The 27,486-nt window shown below is 45.2% G+C and overlaps 1 protein-coding gene across 3 annotated transcripts in view; it reads left to right on the top strand.

The window, feature by feature from the left end:
* LOC147640569 (TraB family protein) overlaps positions 1-27,486 on the top strand; it is a 52,785-nt gene that overhangs the window by 9,080 nt on the left and 16,219 nt on the right. For all 3 annotated transcript variants that reach the window (XM_086813060.1, XM_086813068.1, XM_086813065.1), the window contains exon 2: positions 27,154-27,278. In XM_086813060.1, the coding sequence (XP_086669186.1) occupies positions 27,154-27,278 (125 nt within the window). The remainder of the gene's footprint in view (positions 1-27,153; positions 27,279-27,486) is intronic.

Raw genomic sequence — 27,486 nt, 5'->3', positions numbered from 1 at the left:
GATAGCGGCGGCTGTACATGGTAGCGAAGGCTCTACTTGGTGGCGGCGGTAGTACGTGATGGCAGCGGCAGTACCTAGTGGTGGCGGCGGGTGTAGCAGTCGCCTGACTCCTGCGTAGCAGCACCACCCGTCAGCAGCCCATGTGCACAACTCGTGGCGCAACAACAGCAGCCTGTAGCTCTTGCGCAGCTGCCTGGTTGCACCTGCCTGGTAGCCATGCGTGCAACAGCGCCACCCGCCGCTTATAACTCATGCGGAGCTGATTCCCACACGGCGATCTCCCCTATGGCATGTTACCAATCTTTGCCTTTATAAGCATGCGATTCAAATTGCTTTTCTCAAAAAGCCAAAAGCAAGGATTAAAAACGCATGCTCTTTTTTTTTTCAAAAAAAATAATATTATTATCATCAAAGGTTTTAAAAACCTTATAACCTCAAAATCCCTTTTGTCCCCTATCACACTTGGGCTGGCCACACTTATGAGTTTCCTTTTCACATTCAACTGATGCTTGTCCACACTTTGCGTCCCGTGCCCGTGCCCGTGCCCATGTCCACCTGCTTGTTGTCCAGAGGGAAAAACACAGGGTCGTAACATACCCCCCTCTTGAAAAATAGCAAGCGTTCTTGATTGCACTCAATAACACAGCAAGCATCCAAAAGATTCCCCATATGACCAAAACAATGCCCCCCTCTAGTGCTGCTGGGTGATGAAATAATCATCCTGAACAATAAGACCAAACCGTCACATCGAAGTGACAAACAACTCTTGCTTTGTTCCTCAGAACCTGCAGGCAAAAGTCTAAAACCAAGTGGAAACACGTAACCTGTGTTAGCCAAAAACAAAACCATGCATCATTCTACATATGACAAACATATGCATGACACATATATGCATTCGCAAACAATATGCTCCTCAAGATGCTCTACCCACTCCAAAATAACAGTCTCAAGGTTGCTCGCAAGCCTTACACCCATGGATATCCCTGGAGGACCCACGACTGGAGGTACAACATGAGCATATGAAAGCACTCAATGCATCCAAACAATACATCCACTAAGTACTTCCCACATATGTCGCTCTTGATGCTTTACACACTCTACACATGGCCATCCCGCAAGAGCCACAACTAGTGGTACACCATGAACATAGTAAAGTACGTGATGTATCATACCAACATACATGCATCTCATCCTGACACATCCAGAGTATTACCCATGTATTCTCAATGGGTACCAAGATCCAATGGCACCAGAATACCATAATACCTCAAAAAGTGTATAAATACATGCACAAATAGAGTTCAATCCATATATCTATGAACCAAACCAACTCTAGGACTGCTCGCAAGACTTATGCCCTCCATAGAGTCTCGAAGTGTTAGCTCAGGTTGCCGTAGCCTTTGAGCTCAACCAAACCATGCCATTCCAAAGTAGACCAACTCCACAAATAGCATCATCTCAATATCCAATTTACCAATCCAGTGGTCAAGAACAGCCAGAACCATATGACAAAGATCAATGTCCCAATCTTCCTCAGTCATACCTTAGTTCCAAAGGCAAAAACCATCCATAGTTGCAGTTATAGTTCAAGGTGCGGCCGACTGTGAACCATACCCAACTTTACCATCTCATGTGACTAGTACACAATATCATAGAAGTCCCATAAGCAAATGTACTGTCAGCCTCAGTACCTCGGGTGAATACAAAAGATGTCACCAAGCGACTCCTAGATGAAAAACTGAGCCTGTCTGTAACAAGGGAGTGGAGGTGCTACCCCCCTCTTGAGCATCAGGCAATGCTCCAGACCTCTGCTTTGCTGAACCTGAATGAGCCGTAGCAAGAGTCGGCTCCAACTCAAAGGCGTGAAGGTAAAGCTGCAATACCTTAGGTGAATCTGCTAAGTCACCCTCCTCCATCCACTTCTCATCCATCAGTGAACGGTTCTTGAACTTCACAAAATAGCGACGGGAAACTTTACCTTGTACCTTTCTTTCCGTATGTGTCAGTATTTGCTTGGGAATAAGAACCTCATCAAGTTCCTCTGCTTCCATCTGAGCCTCATCTGATACATCCATAGGCACCCATAACCTGCTTGCACTCTACCCAAGTGGCAAGCACAAGTCCCAAATGAAGCATAGTAGATCACCACTGCTAAACATATAAAGAAGCTGCCTTCCGAACCCCATGAAGCCTCTGTGAAGATACCACTGGTGACAAAGTGTCAAAAGCCATAGCCTTCAACCCATCTCTTGCACCATAACACTTCAACTTGTTCTTGGCTGACTACTTCCTGTCCTTGGTGTCTTTTCTCCTGAGCTTCATCCTCAGCTTTTGCTCTTCACCTCATATAGGCAAAGACACACAATCCTGTACTGGTTCCTGCACTTCCTTTTCATTGTCCACATGTTGAAGCTTTTGATGTGACAACCACGGGCTCGCCCCCTTAGGAAAGTTGGCGATTGTCCCGACCAAAGCAACCACGGACTCGCCTCCTTAAGAAAGTCGACGATATCCCGGTGATGGAACCATGTAACCGGCCTTCAGAAACTTGATGTGCGGTGAAACAAACACTCGCACACAAAACACTTCATCACCCATGGGAACCTGGAAAAGGAAAACAAACGGGAGAGCTAGAGTGCTACTGCAAATAATACAAGTACACCGATTGGCCCGAAAACGCAGTGGCGCCCCTTGCGGTATTTCTTTACTTGAACAAAATTTTGAGTACATATTACAACTCGTAGAATCCTCTACCAATAGGATCCCTTTTAGCTTTTCACCCAGGACTTTCCAAATAAGAACTCTCGCTATTATAGCAAAGCATTCCATAGAGAAGGCACACCTGTACGACACCTCCCTGCTTGAAAAGGTCTTCTCCATCTCAATCATGGATCGCACAACCCTTTCCCAAACAGCAGTAGGGCTGTACCAAACCATATATCCTTCCTATAGTCACAGCTTGCATGTAACCTCGAGAAAACTATAACCTGTTCACATGAATCCAGAGACATGCTTTACACACGAAACCAAAGACCTGTATCCGATAAACCAAAGACGTGTATCCCATAAACCATAGGCCTGTTTCCTCGATACCAAAGTCCTGTTTCTTCTCGAAAACCAATGTCCTGTTTCCATGACAGATAAATCCACACGTTCACCATCAATCACAATGCCAAAAACTCAGAGAGAGAACGATAGAGGATGTGTCAAGCCATCCCTGAATACACATAAGTCCCAGACGAAGAGCAACACACATCTCTTCCAAGAACATCATCCTGTGCATCTTAACTTGATCCTTTGTATCCAAATCTCGTAAACAAAGCTTGCTTGTGAAGAGAGAGAGAAAGACCCCTTGGCTGTTAGCCCCTCGGTGCCCCCTTCAGCTCACCTTCTTCCCAGAGAGAGAGAGAGTCGTGCTGTCCAACCCAACAGTCGCCTTGAGATGTCTCTGTTGGCTGCTTCCACACATGCAACCTGCCTGCATCCACCTGGCTCCTGTTGCTAACTGCAGCCCATATGCGCAGCCACTTGGTCTTCCACACGTGCAGCCTCTACCTGAAACCTGTCTAGTAGCTTTTTGCTGACAGTAGTCCATGCTCAGCCACCTAATCACCTGCCTGGCTGCCCATGTGCAGCAGCGCCCTGCTGTAGGCCATGCGCATCAGCACCCTATCAGCACCCAGCAGCGACCCATGCGTGCGAGTGCAGCAACACCCGTCAATAGCAGTACTCGAATAGCGGCGGCAGTACCTACCCATGCGCACAACTCTTGTGGCGCAGCAACAGCAGCCTGTAGCTCTTACGCAGCTGCCTTGTAGCCATACGTGCAACAGCGCCACCCGTCGCTTATAACTCATGCGGAGTTGATTCCCACACGGCGATCTCCCCTACGGCCTGTTACCAATCTTCGCCTTTATAAGCATGCGATTCGAATCGCTTTTCTCAAAAAGCCAAAAGCAAGGATTAAAAACGTATGCTCTTTTTTTTTTCAAAAAAAAAATATTATTATCATCAAAGATTTTAAAAACCTTATAACCTCAAAATCCCTTTTGTCCCCTTTCACACTTGGGCTGGCCACACTTATGAGTTTCCTTTTCACATTCGGCTGATGCCTGTCCACACTTTGCGTCCCGTGCCCGTGCCCATGCCCATGCCCACCTGCTTGTTGTCGAGAGGGAAAACAACAGGGTCGTAACATGTCCCTCTTGATTAAGGACAGCTCCTATGCAATTTCCAGATGCATCACATTGCACACTAAAAGGCTTTTGCAAATCCGGAATGATCAACACTGGACCATGAGCAGTTGCATCTTTCAATTTGAGGAATGCATCCCTCTCTACATTAGTCCATTTGAATGTGGCCTTCTTCTTTGTCAAATCATACAAAGGAGAAGCAATCCATGCAAAGTGCCGAATGAACCTACGGTAGTAAGAGCATAATCCAAGAAAGCTACGGATCTCATGCACCGAACTCAATTCGGGCCAATTCCGAATTGCATCAATCTTTGAAGGATCCATCCGCACTCCATCTTTGGACACAATATGCCCAAGATAATGTATCTTTGACAAGAAGAACTCACTCTTCTTTGCATTTATGAAGAGTTTATGCTTACGGAGTTCCTAAAAAACAATGGCCAAATGAGCTCTATGCTCTTCTTTGGTCTTCGAGTGTCACATGCACTCTGCACTCAGTGCATGGTAACAAGATGGCTCATCATCAGAAGTGCAGCATTTGTACAGTTTTAGAACCCAATAGGATGATAATTGTCGTACGCCGTGACCCCATTGTACATCCTCAGTCCAGGATAAGTCAGGCACGAGCTACGTAGGTCATTCCTCAGCCTTAGTGAGTCAGTCAGTCAGTCAAGTCCCTTAACCCACTTGGAGAGAATCATTCATGCATGTAGAGTCAGTAGAAGCCTTAGGGTTTGCATCAGAAAGCACTCTGCATCCTGCATAATATGCATTCATATGCCTGTGCATCATTTAGAACATCCCCGAAGCCTTAGGGAATTTACTGGGATTTATCTGGTATTTTTTCCATATTTAATAGTATTTATTTAGCATTATTTGCATTATTGGGCATTTATAAATATAAAACTTTATTAAATGACCAACCTCCAGTTAGTATAAATAGGCTTGCCTAGAGCCTATTTTCTCATTCAGTCTTCATTGTGCTAAGAGCTCTCCTCCTCAGTCCTAGGAGCACCCTTGCTTTCAGCCCTAGACTAATCCAGCCCTAGAGCCCATAAGCTTGCTTCTCCAGCCCCTTGAGAAACCATAGCTTCAGTCAGCCCTAGGTGCCCGCCTTCAGCATCCATTCAGCCCTGATTCAGCATCCATTGTAACGGGAGGCGGTCGCGTGTATTGGAATCGTATAAATGTGAACAAGATTCTGAGCACTTAACACTTGAGCATTACAACCACAAAGCTGAAAATGACAGTACACTGCATAAAGGGGCCGATGATAGGCTGACCCCCCCCCTTTAGGTTATATTACCAAAAGAGTCTGCAAGTACAAGTTTACGGGTGCCTGGGGATTCACCACCAGCCTGCACCTGCTGATTCTTCCAAATACATCATGAATGAATACATTTCAAACAAGAGAATTTGTAGGTACATCCGCCCTACACACAGGTACATCCGCCCTGCACAAGCCTCTTCACAGGTACATCCGCCCTGCACAAGAGTATCACAATCCTCACAGGTACTCCGCCCTGCACAAGATGTAAATGGATCTTTAGGCCCTGTTTCCACGCGAGAAACTGATCCAGAAACCTGTGTTCTCCGCGAGCAAGTGTTCCCAATGCTTGCCCTAAACACCTGTTACACCAGGAATCCTTGAGACACATCCATGCTCACATATTCCATTGCTGTCCGACCTGTTTTATGCAATAACCAGTCCAAAACAGCAACTTTCCATCGCGAGAAATCCACTTGTAAAGGGTCCTACAGCCCTGTGGAGGTCCCTAGAGCTGTCTTGTACTGTCCAAGTTGACTTTGGACACCTGTAACCAGCCCAAAACTCGCAATAACCAGAAATTACAGGTCTGAAATTTACCAACCAGCCCTTAAGAAGAGTGTGGGGATCGATATCCAAGCTTGTGTGAGTCCGGGAAGCAAGCAACCAGCCCTGTAGCAACTCCCAAAGCTTCAACCAGCTCTCCAATGTGTTGAGTTATGAATAAAACAGCCCAAATGACCTCTTGAAGGAGGCGCCTTTCTCCAGTGCCACCTATGGGGCTTGGTGGGTTCACATATAGGCTGACAAGTGTCCCCATAAGGTGTCCAGGTAGGTGTCCAGCCCATAGTGCTCCATTTGTCCTGTTTGTATAAGTTTAGGCCCAACCAAATGGGAAATGGCCATAAGCTGTCCGGACTTCATTAATTTTGGTCCAACCAAATGGGAACGCATTATAAGTTGTCCGGCCACTTATTAATGAGTGTGGACCTGCAAACCAATAAACTTTAGTAGTAAATGAAATAAGCTGTAAATTGAGTGTGGACGCACTTACCACCTGCAAAACCCATAAGCCCACAGTTTTAGGCCCAAGCAGGAGTGCACACACGTGTCCACAAGGTGCCCGGGCGTCCCCGGTCCCTCGGACTTCACAAGCCAAAATAACAAGCATTGTCCAGGCAGCAAGACAATGTCACACAAAGTAAAATAAAGTTATGGCATGCATCATTTATGCATTGTGCACATGTAAACTTGGAGAACCACCTATCATCATTCTTGTACTGCCTGCCATCATAACACACCATGTGTGCATGGCCGGAATCCACACGGGCACCGCCCGAAAGTCCACAAATGTCCTGCCATGTCCTTGGACTCATATGCATCCACTCATATGATCCATACACATGCCCAGATATAATACATACATGCATCCGCATGTTTCTAGGCCTGACACGCATCCGCATGTCCCTAGAATATAGGGATTTGTGACATCCCCCCGGCTTCTAATCAGTTGACCGCAACTGAAAAGCCTCCAGATAGGCCTTCAAAAGATCTGGGTAATCCTCGAAGTAGGCCTCATCCATCCATTTCGCATCCAAAGCTGAATAATTCTTGAACTTCACAAGGTACCTACGAACAAGTTTGCCTCCCGCAAGCTTTCGTTCCTTGTGAAAAACAATCTGTTCAGGTTGAAGAATCTCTTCCAGCTCATCCACCTCGGGTGGGTCTTCCAAAACCGGCTCAAACGGTGTCGGTCCCACATAAGGCCTCAATAGGCTCACATGAAAAGCATTATGCATGTTCCAATGATCTGGGAGTACAAGCCGAAATGCAACATCATTGATCTTCTCCAAGATCTGAAAAGGTCCATAGTACCTGTTGGAAAGTTTAGGATACTTTCCCTCTTTTCCTGGCCTCTTCTGAAGGCGTGCCTTTTCAAATTTCAGCAAGACCCAATCACCTTGTTTGAATTGTACATCCCTTCTATGCTTATCAGCTGCCTTTTTATTCTTGGTTTGAGACCTCTCTATGGCTGTCCGTACCTGTGCAAATGCAGTATCCAAGTCTCTGACATACTCATCTGCTGCAAAAATCTCATCCTTTGTATGAAGGATGGGTGGTAGTACCACCTTGCCATAGATAATCTCAAAGGGCGCCTTGCCCGTAGAAGTATGTACCGTATTGTTGTAGGCAAACTCCACAAGTGGCAAATACTTCTCCCAATCCGATTTGCGGTCGGATACATAAGATTTCAGCAAGTCGAGGACCGGCTGAATTTGCTATTTCACTTTGCCCATCTGTCTGTGGATGGTAAGCTGATGAGAAGTTCAGCTTTGTACCCATATTGTCAAACAATGCGCGCCAAAATAAACTTGTGGTTCTAGGATCTCTATCCCCCACAATAGATTTAGGCATGCCATGGTGTTTGAATATCTGTGCCAAAAACATCCTAGCCATATGATCTGGCTTTATTGTCTTGCGCACGGGAATGAAATGTGCCTGCTTGCTAAACCTGTCAATAATGGTCCAAATAGCATCATTTCCCTGTGGCGTCCTTGGCAAATCCATAATGAAATCCATAGCAATGCTTTCCCATGGTTCATTTGGTATAGGCAAAGGCTGAAGCAATCCAGGTGCTTTATGTCTGTCAAATTTGACCTTTTGACATACCATACATTCACGTACATATGCTTCAATATCCTTGCGAATATGTGGCCAAAAGAAATACCTCTCCAAAGCTTGTGCTGTGGCCAAAATGCCTCTATGACCTGCATATGGAGGAGCATGGCACCATCCATAACCTTATGGCGAAGGTTCTTTACCACACACATACGATTTTGCATCATGAGATATCCATCTCTTATGACATAAGATGGGACAGCAATACCCTCTTGCAAATCAGCCCATACATGTGCAAAATCCTCATCCAGATGATAAGTATTACGCATATCCGATAAGTCCTCATGGTATGCAACTGTAATAGCATGAACCTGTGGTCGTCTAGATAAGGCATCTGCCACCACATTCTTTTTCCCTGGAGTGTGTAAAATCTGAAAATGAAACATTGAGAGGAAATTTGCCCATCTCATATGCTTCTCTGAGAGCTTACTTTGAGTCAAAAAGTATCTCAAACTTTGATGATCAGTTTTGACCATAAAATCAGCCCCTAAAAGATAGTGTTTCCAAATAGTAAGGGCATGAATTACAGCCAACAACTCCTTCTCATAAACCTGTAAGTGAAGCTCTGCATGTTGCAAGCGTCTGCTCTCATAGGCAATGGCATGTCCTTCTTGGTTCAAAACAGCCCCTATGCAGTCCCCACTTGCATCACATTCCACAACAAAAGGTTTGTGCAAATCCGGAATAATGAGTACCGGTCCCGAGATGATTGCACTCTTCAACTTTTGAAAGGCATCTCTCTCTTCTTGTGTCCATTTAAAGATTGCTTTCTTCATGTAACGGAGCGGCAATAAAAGCAAAATGCTTGACGAACCTCCTGTAGTAAGCACATAAACCAAGGAAGCTCCTCACTTCATGGACTGATTTCAGCTCTGGCCATTCTTGCATGGTTTGTATCTTTGCGGGATCCATGCGCACACCATCCTTGGATACAATGTGACCAAGATAGTGAATTTCTGGGAGGAAGAATTCACTCTTTTTTGCATTTATGTAGAGCTGATTTTCCTTAAGCTCTTTAAACACAATAGCCAGGTGCTCACGATGTTGGGCTTCATTCTTTGAGAATACAATAATGTCATCAAAGAATATACCTGTGAACTTTCTATGCTTTCTGAACACCCTGTCCATCATCCTGTTGAAGGTAGCAGGTGCATTTGTAAGGCCAAAAGGCACCACCAAAAACTCATAAAGACCAAAGGCTGTCCTGAATGCAGTCTTGTGTACATCTTGAGGTGCCACTCTCACTTGATGATACCCACTCTTGAGGTCTATTCGGCTGAAACATGCCGAACCTTCAAGCTTGTCCAAGATGTCATCAATGCGCGGAATCGGAAACCGATTCTTGATGGTTATCTTATTGAGGGCACGGTAATCAACACACATCCTGTAAGTACCATCCTTCTTTTGAACAAGAAGTACCGGCGAGCAATATGGCGAGGAACTAGGCCGAATCAAACCCTTTTCCAAAAGTTCATTCACCTGTGCCATAATCTCTTCTTGTTGACTAGCACTCACCCTGTATGGTGGCCTATTAGGTGGAGAGCTACCGGGAATTAGATCTATGCAATGATCTTCCGGCCTCTCTGGTGGCAACCTTGCTGGCAAAGCATTTGCAAAACAATCTTTGAACTCATTCAAAAAGTTAAGCTTGTCTTGATCTAATGCAGTAACATCAACACTAGAATGTTCAATGGTATCACGTACAAAAACCAAGTAAGAACAAGCTGATTTCTTTATTGCCTTATTAATTTGTACATGGCTTACAAGAGGTATGGTACTTCCAGTAGTACCAGCATCTATAGAGTGCTCACGGCCTCTATGTACAAAGCTGATTTTCTTCTCTTTGTAAGCCTTAGTAGGCTCTAAACGGTGATGCCAGGGCATCCCCAACAAAACATCACAACCTGTAAGAGGAGCCACTAAAAAGCTCTCATAGTCGAGGTAGTCCTGTATATGTACACGGAGCTTACCAATGACCGGAGTTACATCAACTTGTTTGCCCTCAAAGGCGGCATCTGCATTCATTTGCATTCCCATGTCTTCCACATTGAGACCTATGGCGGCAGCCATCTGTACGGATATAAAGTTATCTGTGGAAGCATCATCAAAAAGAAACAAAGCGGGCTGATCCTTCAATTTGCCCCAAGCCTTGCATATGACTCTACTCTTGGGCTCATGCCCTGTATTACCCTGCACATCGGGTACAACATTCACAAGAGGCTTTTGCACATTAGGCTCAGCATTCTTAGGATTCTGTGGGCATTTAGGATATATATGATCTTTACTGCCACACTTAAAGCATTTTCCAGCCTTCCTGTACTCTTCCAATTGTTGTTTTGAGAGCCCAAAATTGTGGCGTTTACCCCCCGGCTTCTTTTCGGAGTCATCCTTTGCATCTCGGCCATCTTTGGGAGCATTCTTAGGTGGCTGTCCACCCTTTTTCTGGTCATAACCAGCCCTGAATTTGCTCTTGTTTTGACCTGCAAATGGCTTATTTGTGGGTGTTTTTATGTGCAAATTCTCCGCAATCATGGCTGAGTGTATAAGCTCTTGTATGGTCTTATTTGGGTACACTCCCAAGCTTTGTTGAATGATGTGATGGAGCCCCGATTCAAACTTTCTCTTCTTCTCGTCCTCTCCAATCTTCATGAAGGGAGTAACCTTGAGAAGGACTTTCCAAAACTTTGCTATGTATGAAGCAACGGACTCTCCCTCATCTTGGGACAGCCAGTCCCACTCCTTGCGTACATCCTTTGCAAAGTTTGGTGGTAAGAATTGATCATAAAACTGAATTTTGAAAGAAGACCAAGTTGGGGCAGCACTTCCATCAAGTATTTTTGCAAGCCACCAATCACTTGCCGTATCCTTGAGATGCATTCCCACATGCCTGAGCATAGACTTTTCCGAAAAGTCTTCATTGCAAAAAGCTATCTCAAACTGTCTAATGAAAGCAAGTGCTTTGGTAGAGTCCATCCGTCCCTGAAAGTTTTCAAACTTTACATCCTTGTCACCGGACTTGAACTCTCGAGGCTTCTTCCTTCTATAAGCATCCCTATGTACATCCTGTTCATCTGCATGATGATGATGCCGCGATGAAGATTCACGATCTCTCTTCGTTCTCTCTTGAGCCACACTCTCCAAATGAGTGGAAAGCTCAACACGAGAACGGACATGTCTTCTTGGAGCAAAGCGGGAATGAGTAGAGGATCCCTCATCCTTACTCTTCTCTTGACCTGCATCAAGCCTAGCACCAGGGACTCTTGTCCTTTCAGCATTTGGCACTTGCTGTGCTCTTTCTGCTTGTTGTGCATCATGTGCATCACCATGGGCAGCCATGAGGGGTGGCTCCTTGAAAGCCAAACTACCATCTGCTTCAGTGTATACATCACCCTTAACCATTAGGTATGCAAGTGCAAGCTCTCGGGATTTCTCAACATCCATTTCCTTTGCAATTGCTTCAAAAGTGACTTCATGGACCGAAGCCTTTGCCTTCGCAGCCAACACCCTTTGTACATCCGGGTCATTTTTCAATGACCTAAGCTCTTCGGTTTCAGCCCTATAGCGTCGCACTTGACGCCTCAAAGATTCCAAATCAGAATGCATAGTGTCATGAGTACCTGCATCTCCATAGACATCATTGCCTGCAGCATCTCTTGCATCCTTTGTACCATGAAATTCACGGTCCTGTGTGTTCTCCACACTGTCAGAAATGTGGCTGTCCATGACACTCAAATCAGGTCACCACTTATGATTCCAAGCCTCAGACCGTTTTCCAATGAGGGGAAAAACTGAGCTCTGATACCAATGTAACGGGAGGCGGTCGCGTGTATTGGAATCGTATAAATGTGAACAAGATTCTGAGCACTTAACACTTGAGCATTACAACCACAAAGCTGAAAATGACAGTACACCGCATAAAGGGGCCGATGATAGGCTGACCCCCCCCCCCTTTAGGTTATATTACCAAAAGAGTCTGCAAGTACAAGTTTACGGGTGCCTGGGGATTCACCACCAGCCTGCACCTGATTCTTCCAAATACATCATGAATGAATACATTTCAAACAAGAGAATCTGTAGGTACATCCGCCCTACACACAGGTACATCCGCCCTGCACAAGCCTCTTCACAGGTACATCCGCCCTGCACAAGAGTATCACAATCCTCACAGGTACTCCGCCTTGCACAAGATGTAAATGGATCTTTAGGCCCTGTTTCCACGCGAGAAACTGATCCAGAAACCTGTGTTCTCCGCGAGCAAGTGTTCCCAATGCTTGCCCTAAACACCTGTTACACCAGGAATCCTTGAGACACATCCATGCTCACATATTCCATTGCTGTCCGGCCTGTTTTATGCAATAACCAGTCCAAAACAGCAACTTTCCATCGCGAGAAATCCACCTGTAAAGGGTCCTACAGCCCTGTGGAGGTCCCTAGAGCTGTCCTGTACTGTCCAAGTTGACTTTGGACACCTGTAACCAGCCCAAAACTCGCAATAACCAGAAATTACAGGTCTGAAATTTACCAACCAGCCCTTTAGAAGAGTGTGGGGATCGATATCCAAGCTGTGTGAGTCCGGGAAGCAAGCAACCAGTCCTGTAGCAACTCCCAAAGCTTCAACCAGCTCTCCAATGTGTTGAGTTATGAATAAAACAGCCCAAATGACCTCTTGAAGGAGGCGCCTTTCTCCAGTGCCACCTATGGGGCTTGGTGGGTTCACATACAGGCTGACAAGTGTCCCCATAAGGTGTCCAGGTAGGTGTCCAGCCCATAGTGCTCCATTTGTCCTGTTTGTATAAGTTTAGGCCCAACCAAATGGGAAATGGCCATAAGCTGTCCGGACTTCATTAATTTTGGTCCAACCAAATGGGAACGCATTATAAGTTGTCCGGCCACTTATTAATGAGTGTGGACCTGCAAACCAATAAACTTCAGTAGTAAATGAAATAAGCTGTAAATTGAGTGTGGACGCACTTACCACCTGCAAAACCCATAAGCCCATAGTTTTAGGCCCAAGCAGGAGTGCACACACGTGTCCACAAGGTGCCCGGGCGTCCCCGGTCCCTCGGACTTCACAAGCCAAAATAACAAGCATTGTCCAGGCAGCAAGACAATGTCACACAAAGTAAAATAAAGTTATGGCATGCATCATTTATGCATTGTGCACATGTAAACTTGGAGAACCACCTATCATCATTCTTGTACTGCCTGCCATCATAACACACCATGTGTGCATGGCCGGAATCCACACGGGCACCGCCCAAAAGTCCACAAATGTCCTGCCATGTCCTTGGACTCATATGCATCCACTCATATGATCCATACACATGCCCAGGTATAATACATACATGCATCCGCATGTTTCTAGGCCTGACACGCATCCGCATGTCCCTAGAATATAGGGATTTGTGACATCCATTGAGGCCCAGATTCAGCACACCATTCAGCCCAGTTCAACGCCAGCAAACAGTACAGCTTCTCTGCGTTTTCTGTCCAGCCGTAAAGCAGCAGTCTGCAGCCTCTGTTTCTCATGCGTTTCAGTCCAACAGCCCCTCTACAGGATTGCGTTTCTGTCCACAGCAGTTTCCAGCCCTGAAGATTCAGTCTACAGCAGTTTCCAGCCCTGAATCTGCTGTTTGCATCAGTGTCCAGTCTTCTATGCATCATCCACACATGCAGCAGTCATCTGGTGAAGGTAACACAGCATTCATAAGTGTTTTCAGCATTCTAACATAGTGTAGAACAGTCCACCTTCTTCTTCTCTCAGCCTCAGGTGTGCAGCCCTTCCTCATGCCCTTGGGAAGAGTGCATAGGCTCGAGATCAAGTCATCGAGGTGTTTCTACAGCAGTGTACAGATCAGCCACTCTCCGATCCTTCGAGATCTTGCGTTTGGCTTATCTATAGTCCACAGTCATTCTCTCTAAAGAAATAAAGCAAATACTATCTCGTTATCGGGATAGGGGGCCCTTCAGTGGGTAATTCGGGACCCAATCTGGTGTACAGTTCTCATATCTCTCTCTCTCAACTCTTTAAAGTTTGAAGTATTAAAGTGGATTGCTAAACTCACGAAACTCAGGATACAGAAGACGGTGTGAGCATTTGTGTGGCAGGATCTTCCAATACAAAGACTTCCGCTGCATATCACATTGGTATCAGATTCAGATAGTCCACACACACCGTATCCTAGCGTGGGGGCATCCTTGGATGGTTAGATTGCGTTCCGGCACGACCACCGACTTTAGCATCATGTCTACAAGAGAGAGTACTCATCAGCTGGAAGACGTCTCCCCCGAAGGAGACCTTGTTCTTCCGCCTACAGCAGACACCATAGCTCTTCTTAGAGCTCAGAACCAGCTACTCATGGAGCGTCTCCAACTCTTGGAGGCAGCAGCAGCACGTCCTTCTACACCTCTAGCAGCACCCGACTACATCTCCCTCTTCTTTCAGATGGAACAACAAAGGAGAGAGGACGAGGCCCGAAGGAGAAGAGAAAAAGAAGAAAGACGGGACTATGAGGAAGCCCAACGCAGGATCGACGAAGACCGGCGTCAGGCTGACCTCGCCGCTCGGGAACACCAACGTGAGCTTGATCGAGAATGTATGTTACTCGAACACCAACGGGAAAAGGAGGCCATACACTTGAGGTATCAGCAGCTCTCCTCAGTCTTCCTAGTCATAGGTGTCACCAGCCAGCAGCCCGCAGCAGCATCAACCACCATCATTCGCAGTCAACCAAATTTCAGTAAGTATGATGGTAAGTGTGATCATTCTTCAGTTAATCAATTTATTCATCAGTTTAATGCTCATTTTCCTTTAGCTAAGATCACAGACCCACAAGACAAAGTCCACTTAGCGGTTCCCCATCTCACTGGTGAGGCAGTCACTTGGTGGCAGCATTGGTCTAGTATTCATTCTGACCAGGCCACAGGTGTCACAGCCTTTGACTGGGACATCTTTGTCCATGACCTGAAGACCAGATTTCTCCCGCCCCAGTACATGACCGGTCTGAAAGACGAGTTCTATGGACTCAGACAGAACGGATCCCCAGTGCTTCAGTTTTCCGGTAAGGTTATTACTTTAGCACAGCAGTTAGGGTTATCTGAGCAGGCCAAGATGGAGCAATTCATTCGTGGATTGGACTCCAACATTCGGTTCACAGTTCGTAACTTTGAACCAAGTACATATGACCGGCCTTTGACTCTCGCTCAGAATGAAGAAATGAAGCTCAACGAGGGCAAGCCCAAGCAGACATCTCAGTCCAGTACCAAACCCCAGCAGCAGCAATCAGCTGCACAGACAGGGAAAGGTAACGCATCTTCTAAAGATGCTAAGAAGGACAGCAGTAATAGCTCCAGTTCAGGGGGTAAGAAGGATAAAGAACCTAAAAAAACCCCTGATGAAAAGGCTAAAGCAGGCATTACTGGAGGTTATCTTCCTCCAGAGGAGCAAAGGAAGTACCAGTCAGAAAATAGATGTTTTTTCTGTCATATTATAGGGCATGGTAAGAAGGATTGCCACAAATGGCAAGCGGCACAAGCTGCCAAAGCTCCTTCTGCCACAGTTGCCACAGCCTCCCCAGCTCCTCCAGCCCCGCCTACTACCTCAAATGCAGTTCAACTTTTACCTTCCATGCATCCTATGCCATCCGTGGTATTTGATGCTAAGCAGGAGGGTGAGAGCGATGCTGCTCAGAAGAGCCTCATCCGAGCTTATGGCTCTGCCCAAGGCCGACAGTTTGTAGTCCTTTTCGATATGGGCAGTTCTGAAGACTCTCTCCCCAGTTGGCTAATAAATTGAACTGCACTTTAGTCCCATATCATCTGGATGTGGACGGGTTTACACTTGGTCTTCGCACCCACATTTTCCAGAAGGCACAGCAGTTTGCCTTTGAAGTTCAGAAGGCCTCATTTCAACGAGATTTCATCGTCTCCCCTCTGTTAGGGTGTGACATGATCTTAGGAATTCAGTGGTTCCGTCAGTATGAGCCTATTTCCAATTGGGGGCAGGACACTTTTACTATTTGTAAAGGTTTTCCTGAGCCTGTCATGATTTGGGGGGATAGAAGCATTCTTGGCATCCCATTGATTTCACATCTCCAGGCCAGACGAGCTATCTGCAAGGGAGCAGAAGGAGCACTCCTTTATGTTCGTGCTCAAACAGCCCCTCCCTTAGTAGTAGCATCCCTTACATCTTCAGTCCCTCAGTTAGCAGACCTCCTATCCAGACACCAGGACATTATGCTTAGGGACGATCTCCCGCCCAGTCTCCCACCCTCTCGCCTTGAGGACCATCACATTGATTTGGTCCCTGGATCAGATCCTCCTAGCATGTTTCCCTATCGTCTTTCCAAGACTTTAGAGGGCGAGTTGGAAAAGCAGTTATCTGAGCTTCTCCGAGCCGGATTCATTCGGCCTTCTTCCTCCCCATTTGCTGCACCTATCCTATTTGTCCAAAAGAAGGACAAGTCTGCATGCCTTTGTGTAGACTACAGGGCATTAAACAAACTCACTATCAAGAATAAGTTTCCTATGCCCAGGATAGAGTACATTTTGGAGCGTTTAGACGGTGCTAAGTTTTTCACTAAGATCGACCTCAAGAGTGGTTACCATCAGGTCCGCATTTTTGAAGCTGACATTCTAAAAACAGCTTTCAGGACAGAGCGTGGTCACTACGAGTTCGTAGTCATGCCTTTTGGGCTTACAAATGCATCCGCAACGTTCAATAAGATGATGTCTAGGATTTTCGCAGTCCACATTGGGAAGTGTGTTTTCATATTCCTTGATGACATACTAGTCTTCTCAGCCACTGCGGAGCAGCATGAGAAAGATGTGGAGAAAGTCTTGCAACTTTTGCGAGATAATCAGCTCTACATAAACGCCAAAAAGTCTATCTTTGGTGTTAAGGAAGTTCAGTATTTGGGCTACATCATCGGTTCCGATGGGATTAGACTGGACCCATCAAAGGTTCAGGAGATCTTAGATTGGGACATTCCTAAGACCGCCCAAGAAATCCGTTCATTCGTAGGTCTTTGTCAGGCCTATAGCACACATGTCCATCAGTTTTCCAACCTTGCAGCACCTCTTACCGACTTGCTCAAGGGGGTGAAGACTCGCAAGCAGAAAGTCTCAGTTACAGGTAAGGCACTTGATGCATTTCATGCACTCCAGAAAGCTGCCGCAGAAGCACCTGTATTAAAGTTAGCATCATGGGACGAACCTTTCGAGGTCATCACCGATGCCAGCAATGTAGCCATAGGTGCAGTCCTCCAGCAGGACAATAGACCCGTGGCATATTACAGCAGAAAGTTGGATGTCGCCGAAAAGAATTATTCGGTATATGACAAAGAGCTTTTGGGCGTGATCATAGCGCTCAAACATTGGAAGCCTTTTCTTTATGGACAGGCTTTCACAGTGAAAATAGATCACCAAGCACTTAAGTGGCTTCAGACTATGCCAAGTGCCCAGTGGAGTGATCGACAGGCCAGGTGGAGTCAAATCTTCCAACAGTTTGGAGGTATGATTGAATACATCCTTGGTAAGCATAACCCAGTAGCAGATGCTCTCAGTCGAAAGTCCAGCATCCAAGCAGTCCAAGAAGCTACCATTCTCGAAATCACGGGGAAGGACTTGGATAGTATGAAAGACCAATATGTCGACTCCCCTGAGTTTGGTACTCAGTATAGTTTGGCCCTCACTTCTGAGCCTGGCCACTATTCAGTACAGAACGGTTGATTGTTCTACAAGAACCGTCTCTGTGTTACTCGGGAAAAGCGTTCCGCTCTTCTCCACGATGCCCATGACTCCTTAGTTGGAGGACATAGGGGTATCAACAGTACCCTCGAGAAATTAGAACGGTCCTTTTATTGGCCAAAGATGAGGCGTGATGTCTATGCACATGTACAAGCCTGTAAGATTTGTCAAAAAGTCAAGGTTCCCCATACAAAGAAGGCAGGTTTACTTCAACCTTTGCCTATCCCCGACGGATCTTTCATTGACATATCTATGGACTTTGTAGGGCCTCTACCAGCATCCACTGGATCCCGTAACACTCAGTGTTTTACCATTGTGGATCGCTTTAGTAAGTTCTGCATACTCATCCCATGCAAGCATACGGCCACAGCCGAGGACGTAGCCCGTCTGTTTCTCAAGCATTGGTATCCAATTTGTGGTTTGCCTAGCACCATAACATCAGACAGAGATTCCAAGTTTACCTCGCATTTCTGGAGGGCATTATTTGAAAACTTTGGAACTAAGTTGCAGTTGTCTAGTGCATTCCATCCCCAGACAGATGGCCAGACAGAAATTTATAATCAGTTCGCCTTTGATGTCCTCAAGTCATATTGTCATGACCAGCAGTCCAAATTGGAGCACTATCTTCCATTGGTCCAAGCTATCTTGAACGACACTCATTCATCCAGTGTCGGACGGACTCCATATGAAGCAGCCTTTGGTCGCCGTTTTTCTTCTCTTTTGACGAGAATGGTGTCTCCATCTTTAGAGGCTAATAAAACCACGGAAGCATTTTCCGAGATCATTGAGTCAGTCAAGGACCGCTTGACCAAAGCTCAGGAAGCATATAGCAGACATGCAAATAAGTCTAGACGAGATGTCCACTTCAAAGAAGGGGATTGGATCTATTTGCGTATCATGAAGCAGAGATTGAAACAAGTGGGCAAACGTTGTCCCAAGCTTTCATTCCGTAGTTTTGGTCCTTTTCCAATAGTTAAGAAGATAAGTGATGTCTCAATGAAGTTAAAGTTGCCTGCCAGTTGGACAATGCATGATGTTTTCCATGTTTCTTGGCTAAAACCATATGTTGGTCCAGAAGTGTTTGATGTTTCAGATGAACAGCAGCCAGACGTGGTAGACGAGGCAGAAGTGATTGAGCCTGAGCAGATCCTTCTTCATCGATGGAAGCATGGTTTCGGTCGACGGATTCGTCAGTTCTATACGAAATTCCGAGATCGAGGCACCCACGAAGCCGTATGGCTCGACGAGGAGTACTTCCAAAAGTACCCCCAGTTATTGGCGGACTACTTGGAAGCCATGAACCTGCCGCCAAGCTAATCAGGAGGGAATGTCACATGCACTCTGCACTCAGTGCATGGTGACAAGATGGCTCATCATCAAAAGTGCAGCATTTGTACAGTTTTAGAACCCAATAGGATGATAATTGTCGTACGCCGTGACCCCATTGTACATCCTCAGTCCAGGATAAGTCTGGCACGAGCTACGTAGGTCATTCCTCAGTCTTAATGAGTCAGTCAGTCAGTCAGTCAGTCAAGTCCCTTAACCCACTTGGAGAGAATCATTCATGCATGTAGAGTTAGTAGAAGCCTTAGGGTTTGCATCAGAAAGCACTCTGCATCCTGCATAATATGCATTCATATGCCTGTGCATCATTTAGAACATCCCCGAAGCCTTAGGGAATTTATTGGGATTTATCTGGTATTTTTTCCATATTTAATAGTATTTATTTAACATTATTTGCATTATTGGGCATTTATAAATATAAAACTTTATTAAATGACCAACCTCCAGTTAGTATAAATAGGCTTGCCTAGAGCCTATTTTCTCATTCAGTCTTCATTGTGCTAAGAGCTCTCCTCCTCAGCCCTAGGAGCACCCTTGCTTTCAGCCCTAGAGCCCATAAGCTTGCTTCTCCAGCCCCTTGAGAAACCATAGCTTCAGTCAGCCCTAGGCGCCTGCCTTCAGCATCCATTCAGCCCTGATTCAGCATCCATTGAGGCCCAGATTCAGCACACCATTCAGCCCAGTTCAACGCCAGCAAACAGTACAGCTTCTCTGCGTTTTCTGTCCAGCCGTAAAGTAGCAGTCTGCAGCCTCTGTTTCTCATGCGTTTCAGTACAACAGCCCCTCTACAGGATTGCGTTTCTGTCCACAGCAGTTTCCAGCCCTGAAGATTCAGTCTACAGCAGTTTCCAGCCCTGAATCTGCTGTTTGCATCAGTGTCCAGTCTTCTATGCATCATCCACACATGCAGCAGTCATCTGGTGAAGGTAACACAGCATTCATAAGTATTTTCAGCATTCTAACATAGTGTAGAACAGTCCACCTTCTTCTTCTCTCAGCCTCAGGTGTGCAGCCCTTCCTCATGCCCTTGGGAAGAGTGCATAGGCTCGAGATCAAGTCATCGAGGTGTTTCTACAGCAGTGTACAGATCAGCCACTCTCCGATCCTCCGAGATCTTGCGTTTGGCTTATCTACAGTCCACAGTCATTCTCTCTAAAGAAATAAAGCAAATACTATCTCGTTATCGGGATAGGGGGCCCTTCAGTGGGTAATTCGGGACCCAATCTGGTGTACAGTTCTCATATCTCTCTCTCTCAACTCTTTAAAGTTTGAAGTATTAAAGTGGATTGCTAAACTCACGAAACTCAGGATACAGAAGACGGTGTGAGCATTTGTGTGACAGGATCTTCCAATACAAAGACTTCTGTGCATATCACATCGAGAAGACTAGGATGTCATCAAAGAAGACACCTGCAAATTTCTTGTACCCACGGAATATGCGATCCATCATTCTATTGAATGTAGCTGGGGCATTTGTAAGACCAAAAGGCATAACAAGATACTCATAAAGCCCAAATGCTGTCCTGAAAGCAGTTTTGTGTACATCTTCAGGCACTACACGCACTTGATGATATCCACTCTTGAGATCAATTCGGCTAAAGCATGCTGATCCATCCAACTTGTCAAGGATGTCGTCTATGCGTGGAATTGGAAACCGATTCTTGATGGTAAGCTTATTCAAAGCTCTATAATCCACACACATTCGAAAGGATCCATCCTTCTTTTGAACCAAGAGAACGGGTGAACTATATGGGGAAGAGCTTGGTTGAACCAAACCCTTCTCAAGAAGCTCATTCACGTGCTTTATGATCTCCTCTTTTTGGGATGCACTTACATGATAGGTTGGCCTATTAGGTGGTGAGTTACCCGGCACGAGATCAATGTGATGATCTTCCGGTCGTATGGGTGGCAACTCATTTGGTAACTCATCAGCAAAACAATCATTGTGCTCTTGTAAAAATTTCAGCCTATCATAACTAAGAGTGTTTACATGTACATTGTTTTCCTCAACATGATCTCGTACAAAAATCAAGTACGCAAAAACACTCTTTTTCATTACTTTCTTAATTTGTACACGAGATACAAGGGGAATGGTATCACCCTCTTCACCAGCATCAATTACATGACCTGCACTTCTCTACCAACGAAGGCAGTCCCTGCTTCAATTTGAGGACCCATGTCCTCCACTTCAATACCCAAAGCAGCTGCCATACGTGTGGATATGAAATTTTCAGATGCATAATTATCAAACATGAACAAAGTGGGTTGATCCTTGAGCTGTCCCCAAGCTTTACATACAACCCTGTCTTTGCTATCATGTGAAGTGTTGCCCTGCACATCCGGAACCATATGCACATTAGACTTTGATGCATTTGCATTTTCACGCTTCTTCTTGTTTGGGCATGCCTTTGCAATATGCTTGATGCTACCACAAGTAAAGCATTTCCCCACTAATATATTACTTTTTTTGCTCCGAAGTGAGACCATAGTCTCTCAGATTGAAGGGATGCTTCTTGGTAGTGTTATTTTCAGCCTTTGGACCATTTTTATCTTGGTTTTGGTCCTTATTAGGTGGCTGTCCATTATTTTGCAGGTTTTGGACAGTCCTCTCTTTGCCTTGAAATAAGGGTTTAGCCTTATTGGATCGACTCAATTTGAGTTCCAATTGCTCGGTGGCGGTGGCGGCTGCGATTAGTTGGTGTAAGGTATGACCAGGATACATTTGTAGTCCCACTTTGTACACGGGTTGCGATCCCGATTGAAACCTTCTCTTCCTTCCGCCTCGGTGACATGCATAAATGGAGACACCTCCAAAAGCACTTTCCAAAACTTTTGTACATATGCATTTACCGATTCCCCCTCATTTTGCTTCACCCAATCCCACTTCATTGTTATCTCATTCAATGCATTGGGAGGCAAGAATTGAGCATAGAACCTCTCCTTGAACTCTTCCCATGATCTACCATGATCTAACAGGATTCAGTGAGAGCTTCTTTGTGAGCCACCAATGGGTAGCATTGCCTTTCATGAACATGCTTACATGCCGAATCATGGATTTCTGAGTGAAATCCTCATCATTGAAAGCAACATCAAACTAGGCAGTAAAAGCAAGTGCCTTTGATGCATCATATTCCCCATGATATGTGTCAAACTTCACAGATTTGTCTCCTGCTTTGAAGTCACGAGACTTTGATGTATGTGCATGCATCTCAACATGTTTTCCCCCATGTTTGTCCATTGGGACAGCCCTTGTGTCTGGCATCATTTTAGGACCAAAAGGTGATGCATAAGGCATAGATACATGTGCCCTGTAAGCATGAGGCATGGCTGGCTCCTCAACATGCATTGATACATTTTCAGCCATAGCTTCTCCCTCACGAGCACACTCGAAGGCATGAGTGGCATGAGAGATACGCGGAATACCTGCACCAACAGAAAATTGCAGCCCATGTTGCATGTGCTGTGCATGCACATTTTCAGTCGGTAATGACATTCGACATACATTTTGACCACTGCCATAGACATTGTATCCTTCACGGGCTACATAAGGTATTCCTGCATGGTGTGAAGTCACTGATTGTTCCTCTCCCATAGCATGGAGATTCATCCTCTTAGACATAAGTTCTTGTTCGGGTACCTGTGGGGATTCCAAGACATGTGGGATGGTTGCCTTTTCTGCATAGGCATCCTCGGTACGAGCCAAGTATGCACGTGCTGCATCCCTCGGTTGCATGTACAACTCTTGAGCAATCATTGCCATTGCATGATCCATATAAGATTGAGCTTTCTTGGCCTTCAAACGGTTATGTACCAATGGATCCTCGCGGCGGAAAAGATTCAATTCTTCTTGTTGTGCATGGAGAAGAGCTTGCATACGAGTAAGTTCAGCCCTCAAGACTATGGACTCTTCTTCCTGCATCTTCTCTTTGCCACGGGACGGTTGTCCCACATATTCATGTTCCCTATTGTGCACCACATGAGTTTGCTCATCCTGTAAAACATTGGAAGCATGCATTTCATTGTCCCTACCTCTTGTGTTAGCATCTCCAACATTCATTGTATGGCTGTCCATAATGTTCTAAGTGTAGAGATAGCTAGTGTTCACGGTGATCGTCTCTCATGATAGAAGTGAAAGAGAACCGTATGCTCTGATACCAATGTTACTTGGTTGAACACAATGCTAATCAATATACTTAAATACACTAAGAATTGATGGACACTTGCTCAAATACAAGAAGTAAATTGCCGAATTGACAAGAGACACACAGTGAGCCGGAACAGCCGACCGATCTTGGGAGAATCAAGTACATAGTGTCATGGGCATTTCTGACCAGATTTCCATACCAATGCATATGAATACAGTATTGCAAACAAGAGGTTGTCGATGTAGACTTGCAATCCACACTACCCTCTCAAGTGCCCATGTTCCCTACCATATGCTCTCTATTGTTCCACCAACACATGGTAGCAACAATCTGCAAGAGAGCACGTAGGACAAGAGAACACTACACAGGGTATGTGATCTTGTAAGCCGGTTCCTCCCTCCTGCTACTTGCTCCCATATTTAAGCATAAAAGCTTGCCAATAGCAAGTAGAGTCGATGACAGCGGAAGTCTTCGCGATGGAAGTTCTTGGAGTGTTAAGATCTTTGATTTGTCGCATTTCTTCGCGACAAAAGTCTTCAAGAGGATGAAGGGAACCTTGGGAAAGCTTCCCCTATGGTTCAACTTGAGAAAGGAGGGCTGAAATTAGGGTTTTCAGCAAAAAGACCAGAAATTACAGCAATAAAGAGAGCTGTTTTGCTGAATTTTAGTCATTGGGAGTGTGTAGGAGAGTGATTAGCATCCGGAAACACTCTTGGAAGCTTGAAAAACACCTTAGGAAGCTTGGAAATGGAGTTGGGAAGGAGAAAGTGCAGAAAATGTAGCCCAACAGCCCTCATGAAGGAGGCGCTAAATCTCTAGAGAGAGGAGGAGGAGTGAGGTGGTGAGTTGCCCAATGTAGGTGGCACGCAGGTGCTTTGCGGAGCAAGCTAGAGTGGACACATGGCTGGTTACTCCCTTTGTACAAAGGGGATAAGGTTTGGGCGGTGGACATTCGGTTACGTCCACCTCGGGACATCAGTGTGTTTGAACACGGGGCTGGTCATAATTTATAAGTGAGTTTTGGTCGCCCAAAACTTAATGAAGTGTGTACACACTCACTTATAAATTAGTGCTAACTCCTAAGGCTAGGTTTATGACCAATACTTACCACCTGTCACATGCCACATAACCATGTCAGTAGACATTTTCACACGCACGGTTCGCGGGCGGGCGTCCCCTTACCCGGAACTACACATTGGTCAAGCAAGCATGAAAACAGCATGCAATTTCAATTGCAAGCAAGCACATAAAGATGCAATGCAATGCAACATTGGTATGGACAATCCCCGTTCATGAGACTATACCAAAATAGACGTGCTCCAGGCAAGTACACGAGGTACTAGACCCAATGGAACACCAATCCACCAAGAATTTCCGGGCATGTACACGGAGGCACAAGTCCCAACGGAAAGCCAAGTCCACAGTATCACATGAGTGGCATCAATCCCCGGCATATACAACTGCCATGGACACCAGTCCAATGTACATACATGATGAGAAAGCACGGGTGGACCAATTGGGTGGTCAAATGGTGACACTTGTGCGTTAATCTACTGTTTATGTGTTGCCCTTCAGGAATTTAGTCTGGGATTTAGCATGTCCATGTGACATCCCCTTTTGCTAAACTTGATGACGGATTCGAACTTCTGACCTTGGATGACTGTCAATATCCCGTGTCTCCACATTTCGTCTCCCATACCTATCATCCTATCCTTCTTGGCAATGTTTTCACTGAAAACCTTGCCTTAGGTCTCTGAATCCACTCCAAGTTTGATGTAGAGATCTATGCATCTGTTTCACTCTGTCCCCATGCCTTCTTGCCATGCCCCTAAATACAAACATGAATCCTTCTTCTTGAAACTGATCGTGGCACCCTTGGCTCACCACTTGGATGAACTTAATCCTTTGGAGTGCTCGGTAAAAGCTTCTGGGGCAGCCCCGACTAGCTACCCTCATGAAACTCTCCCCTTGGGTTTGTGTGATACCAACCAGCTTTTGGGGGTCTTGATACATGCTGCGTTTCTCCTTGGACCTGTGCACTTCTTCTAGGACACCAACAACACCTAGCCTTGCTGAGCTTGATGCTGATACAATGTTGCTTGGTCACCACACCACCAAAAGATCAAGACACCGGCGATGGTTTCATCCATTCGCGATGCAGTAAGGGTGGGTGAAACATGGACATCACCAATATCTCAGAATCTGCTTGATGCTTTGATATACCAATGTCACATGCGGAAGCTCTAGGTAATCTTTGTTCAGCCCTAAGCGCTGTATAGGAACACTTGATGCAAGAACAATCAACATAGATAGAGAATAGAGAGAGAGATGGCTGTATTTTCAGTATATTCATAGAGTACAAAAGGTTACAATATCTTTGGCCTTAGGCCTTCCCAAAAGTCCTTGCCCCTAGAGATCCAGGCCTTCCTCATGTTAGCTCCAAATCCAGAATATACTCCAACATAGAGCAACACCAGCCCAAATAGTAAAGATTGCCTTCTTATATGCTATCGTAGAGGAGGATGACACATGATGAGCCCCACTAGCTTCAATGACCTTGCTGCTCGACCCACGTAGTATGCAAGCCTATTTTCTTTGACTTTTTGTATGTTTATGTGCTTATGTTTATGATTTTTTATGATCTTGAGTTTACACATGGAACATACATACACTTTGGGTCTCATAGACCTATTGGGTCTTTAGTAGACATTAATAACATCTTTTTGTCTCACCAACTGAAATCATGGTATCCACTGATGAGGACAAGCACAAATAAGCCCACCCGCTAAATGTTAACTCCCCATGGCAACTTACCCAATGAGGATGGGGTGAAGTTATGCAAACAAATGGTAAATGCAGGACACCCTTTCCTCGATGCGTGGAGAGTAGGGAAAGATGACCAAGGAGAAGCCTCTTCTTCTCAAGTTTAAAGATGCTCCCTCATGCCAAGCTTTTTGTTATGTACCTCATGTTAACCACAGGGTTACGTGACCTAATCTCGCGGCTAGGGGGCCTAGGGATTAGGAAAGCAGGTTGATTATAAGGTCAAGGCTTATAATAACTCAAGTGAGTTATAAGTGAATAATTCTATAAGTATGGCTCTTATTGCTAAAAGCTATATAAGTGAGGATATAGGTGGAGTGGGTCATTATATTGTTGTAGCCTTGTGCTATGATGCTCAGTATCTAGGCCATGAGAGTGCTAACCCACCCTTGCTAGTCCTTAGTGATTCAAACAGTCTGCTACTTTTACCTCAACTCTAATAATCTATTCTAAATCCTAATCTATTGCTAAACCCTGATGTTAAACCTTAATCTATGGTAAACCCTAATCTATGCTTCTGTCTCTGCTACACTCTAATTAGTGGAAACCCTTATCTATGCCAACACCTTGACCCCTATGCTCGGGGGTGATCCGGAGAAGAAGAAGAAGAAGATTGTATTATCGTCCACTGGGGGCCAAATATAAACCATGGGACCAACAAACTAGTACAAGACAAAAAAAAAAAAGTCTCCTTCTGTTACTATGAAGGGTAAACATGCTTGAATGTTGACTATTGTGACTCTTATTGCTTGTTTTTATCATATATCAATTTGCCAATATGGCTTAGAGGTAAACTTCGTCAATGATGTGTATGGATTTAAGCTAAAATTTGTCAATTATTGGTATGAATTAAAGCTAAATTTTGTCAATGATATGTTAGTTGTTGAAAGGTTGAAATTTCAAAGCAATTAAGCAAATGCAGTAAATCTTCAGCATTATTTCTCCTGAACTGCAGGGCTGGACTCATGAATGAAACACACGAGTCCCTTTCTAAAGATAGGTTTGGGAGGTCACAATTAAACCTGATGTCAATCACTGGCAAAAGCTTTGGTGCAGCATTAGGCCGCAGCCTTGAACTTGGTAAGGACATGGACAAAATTGTGCAGTTATGTGGTGTATTGTATGTAAGATGGTATATTCCTTGGGTAGCTTTGATATTCTTGAATCTGTATGCATTTTTAATGTGGTTTGTGCTAGGACTGTGGGCACAGGAAATCATGATGAATTTTCTCATTTTCAATCAAGCCATTCGTGTTTTAAGAAAACACCTGCTCAGAAATCTGCCTTC

Source organism: Cibotium barometz, chromosome 2, assembly GCF_041138505.1.
Source record: "Cibotium barometz isolate CiBa-2024 chromosome 2, ASM4113850v1, whole genome shotgun sequence".
Classification (NCBI taxonomy): domain Eukaryota; kingdom Viridiplantae; phylum Streptophyta; class Polypodiopsida; order Cyatheales; family Cibotiaceae; genus Cibotium; species Cibotium barometz.
The sequence above is the reverse complement of the archived record's forward strand: the minus strand, read 5'-3'. Positions and strand labels throughout refer to the sequence as shown.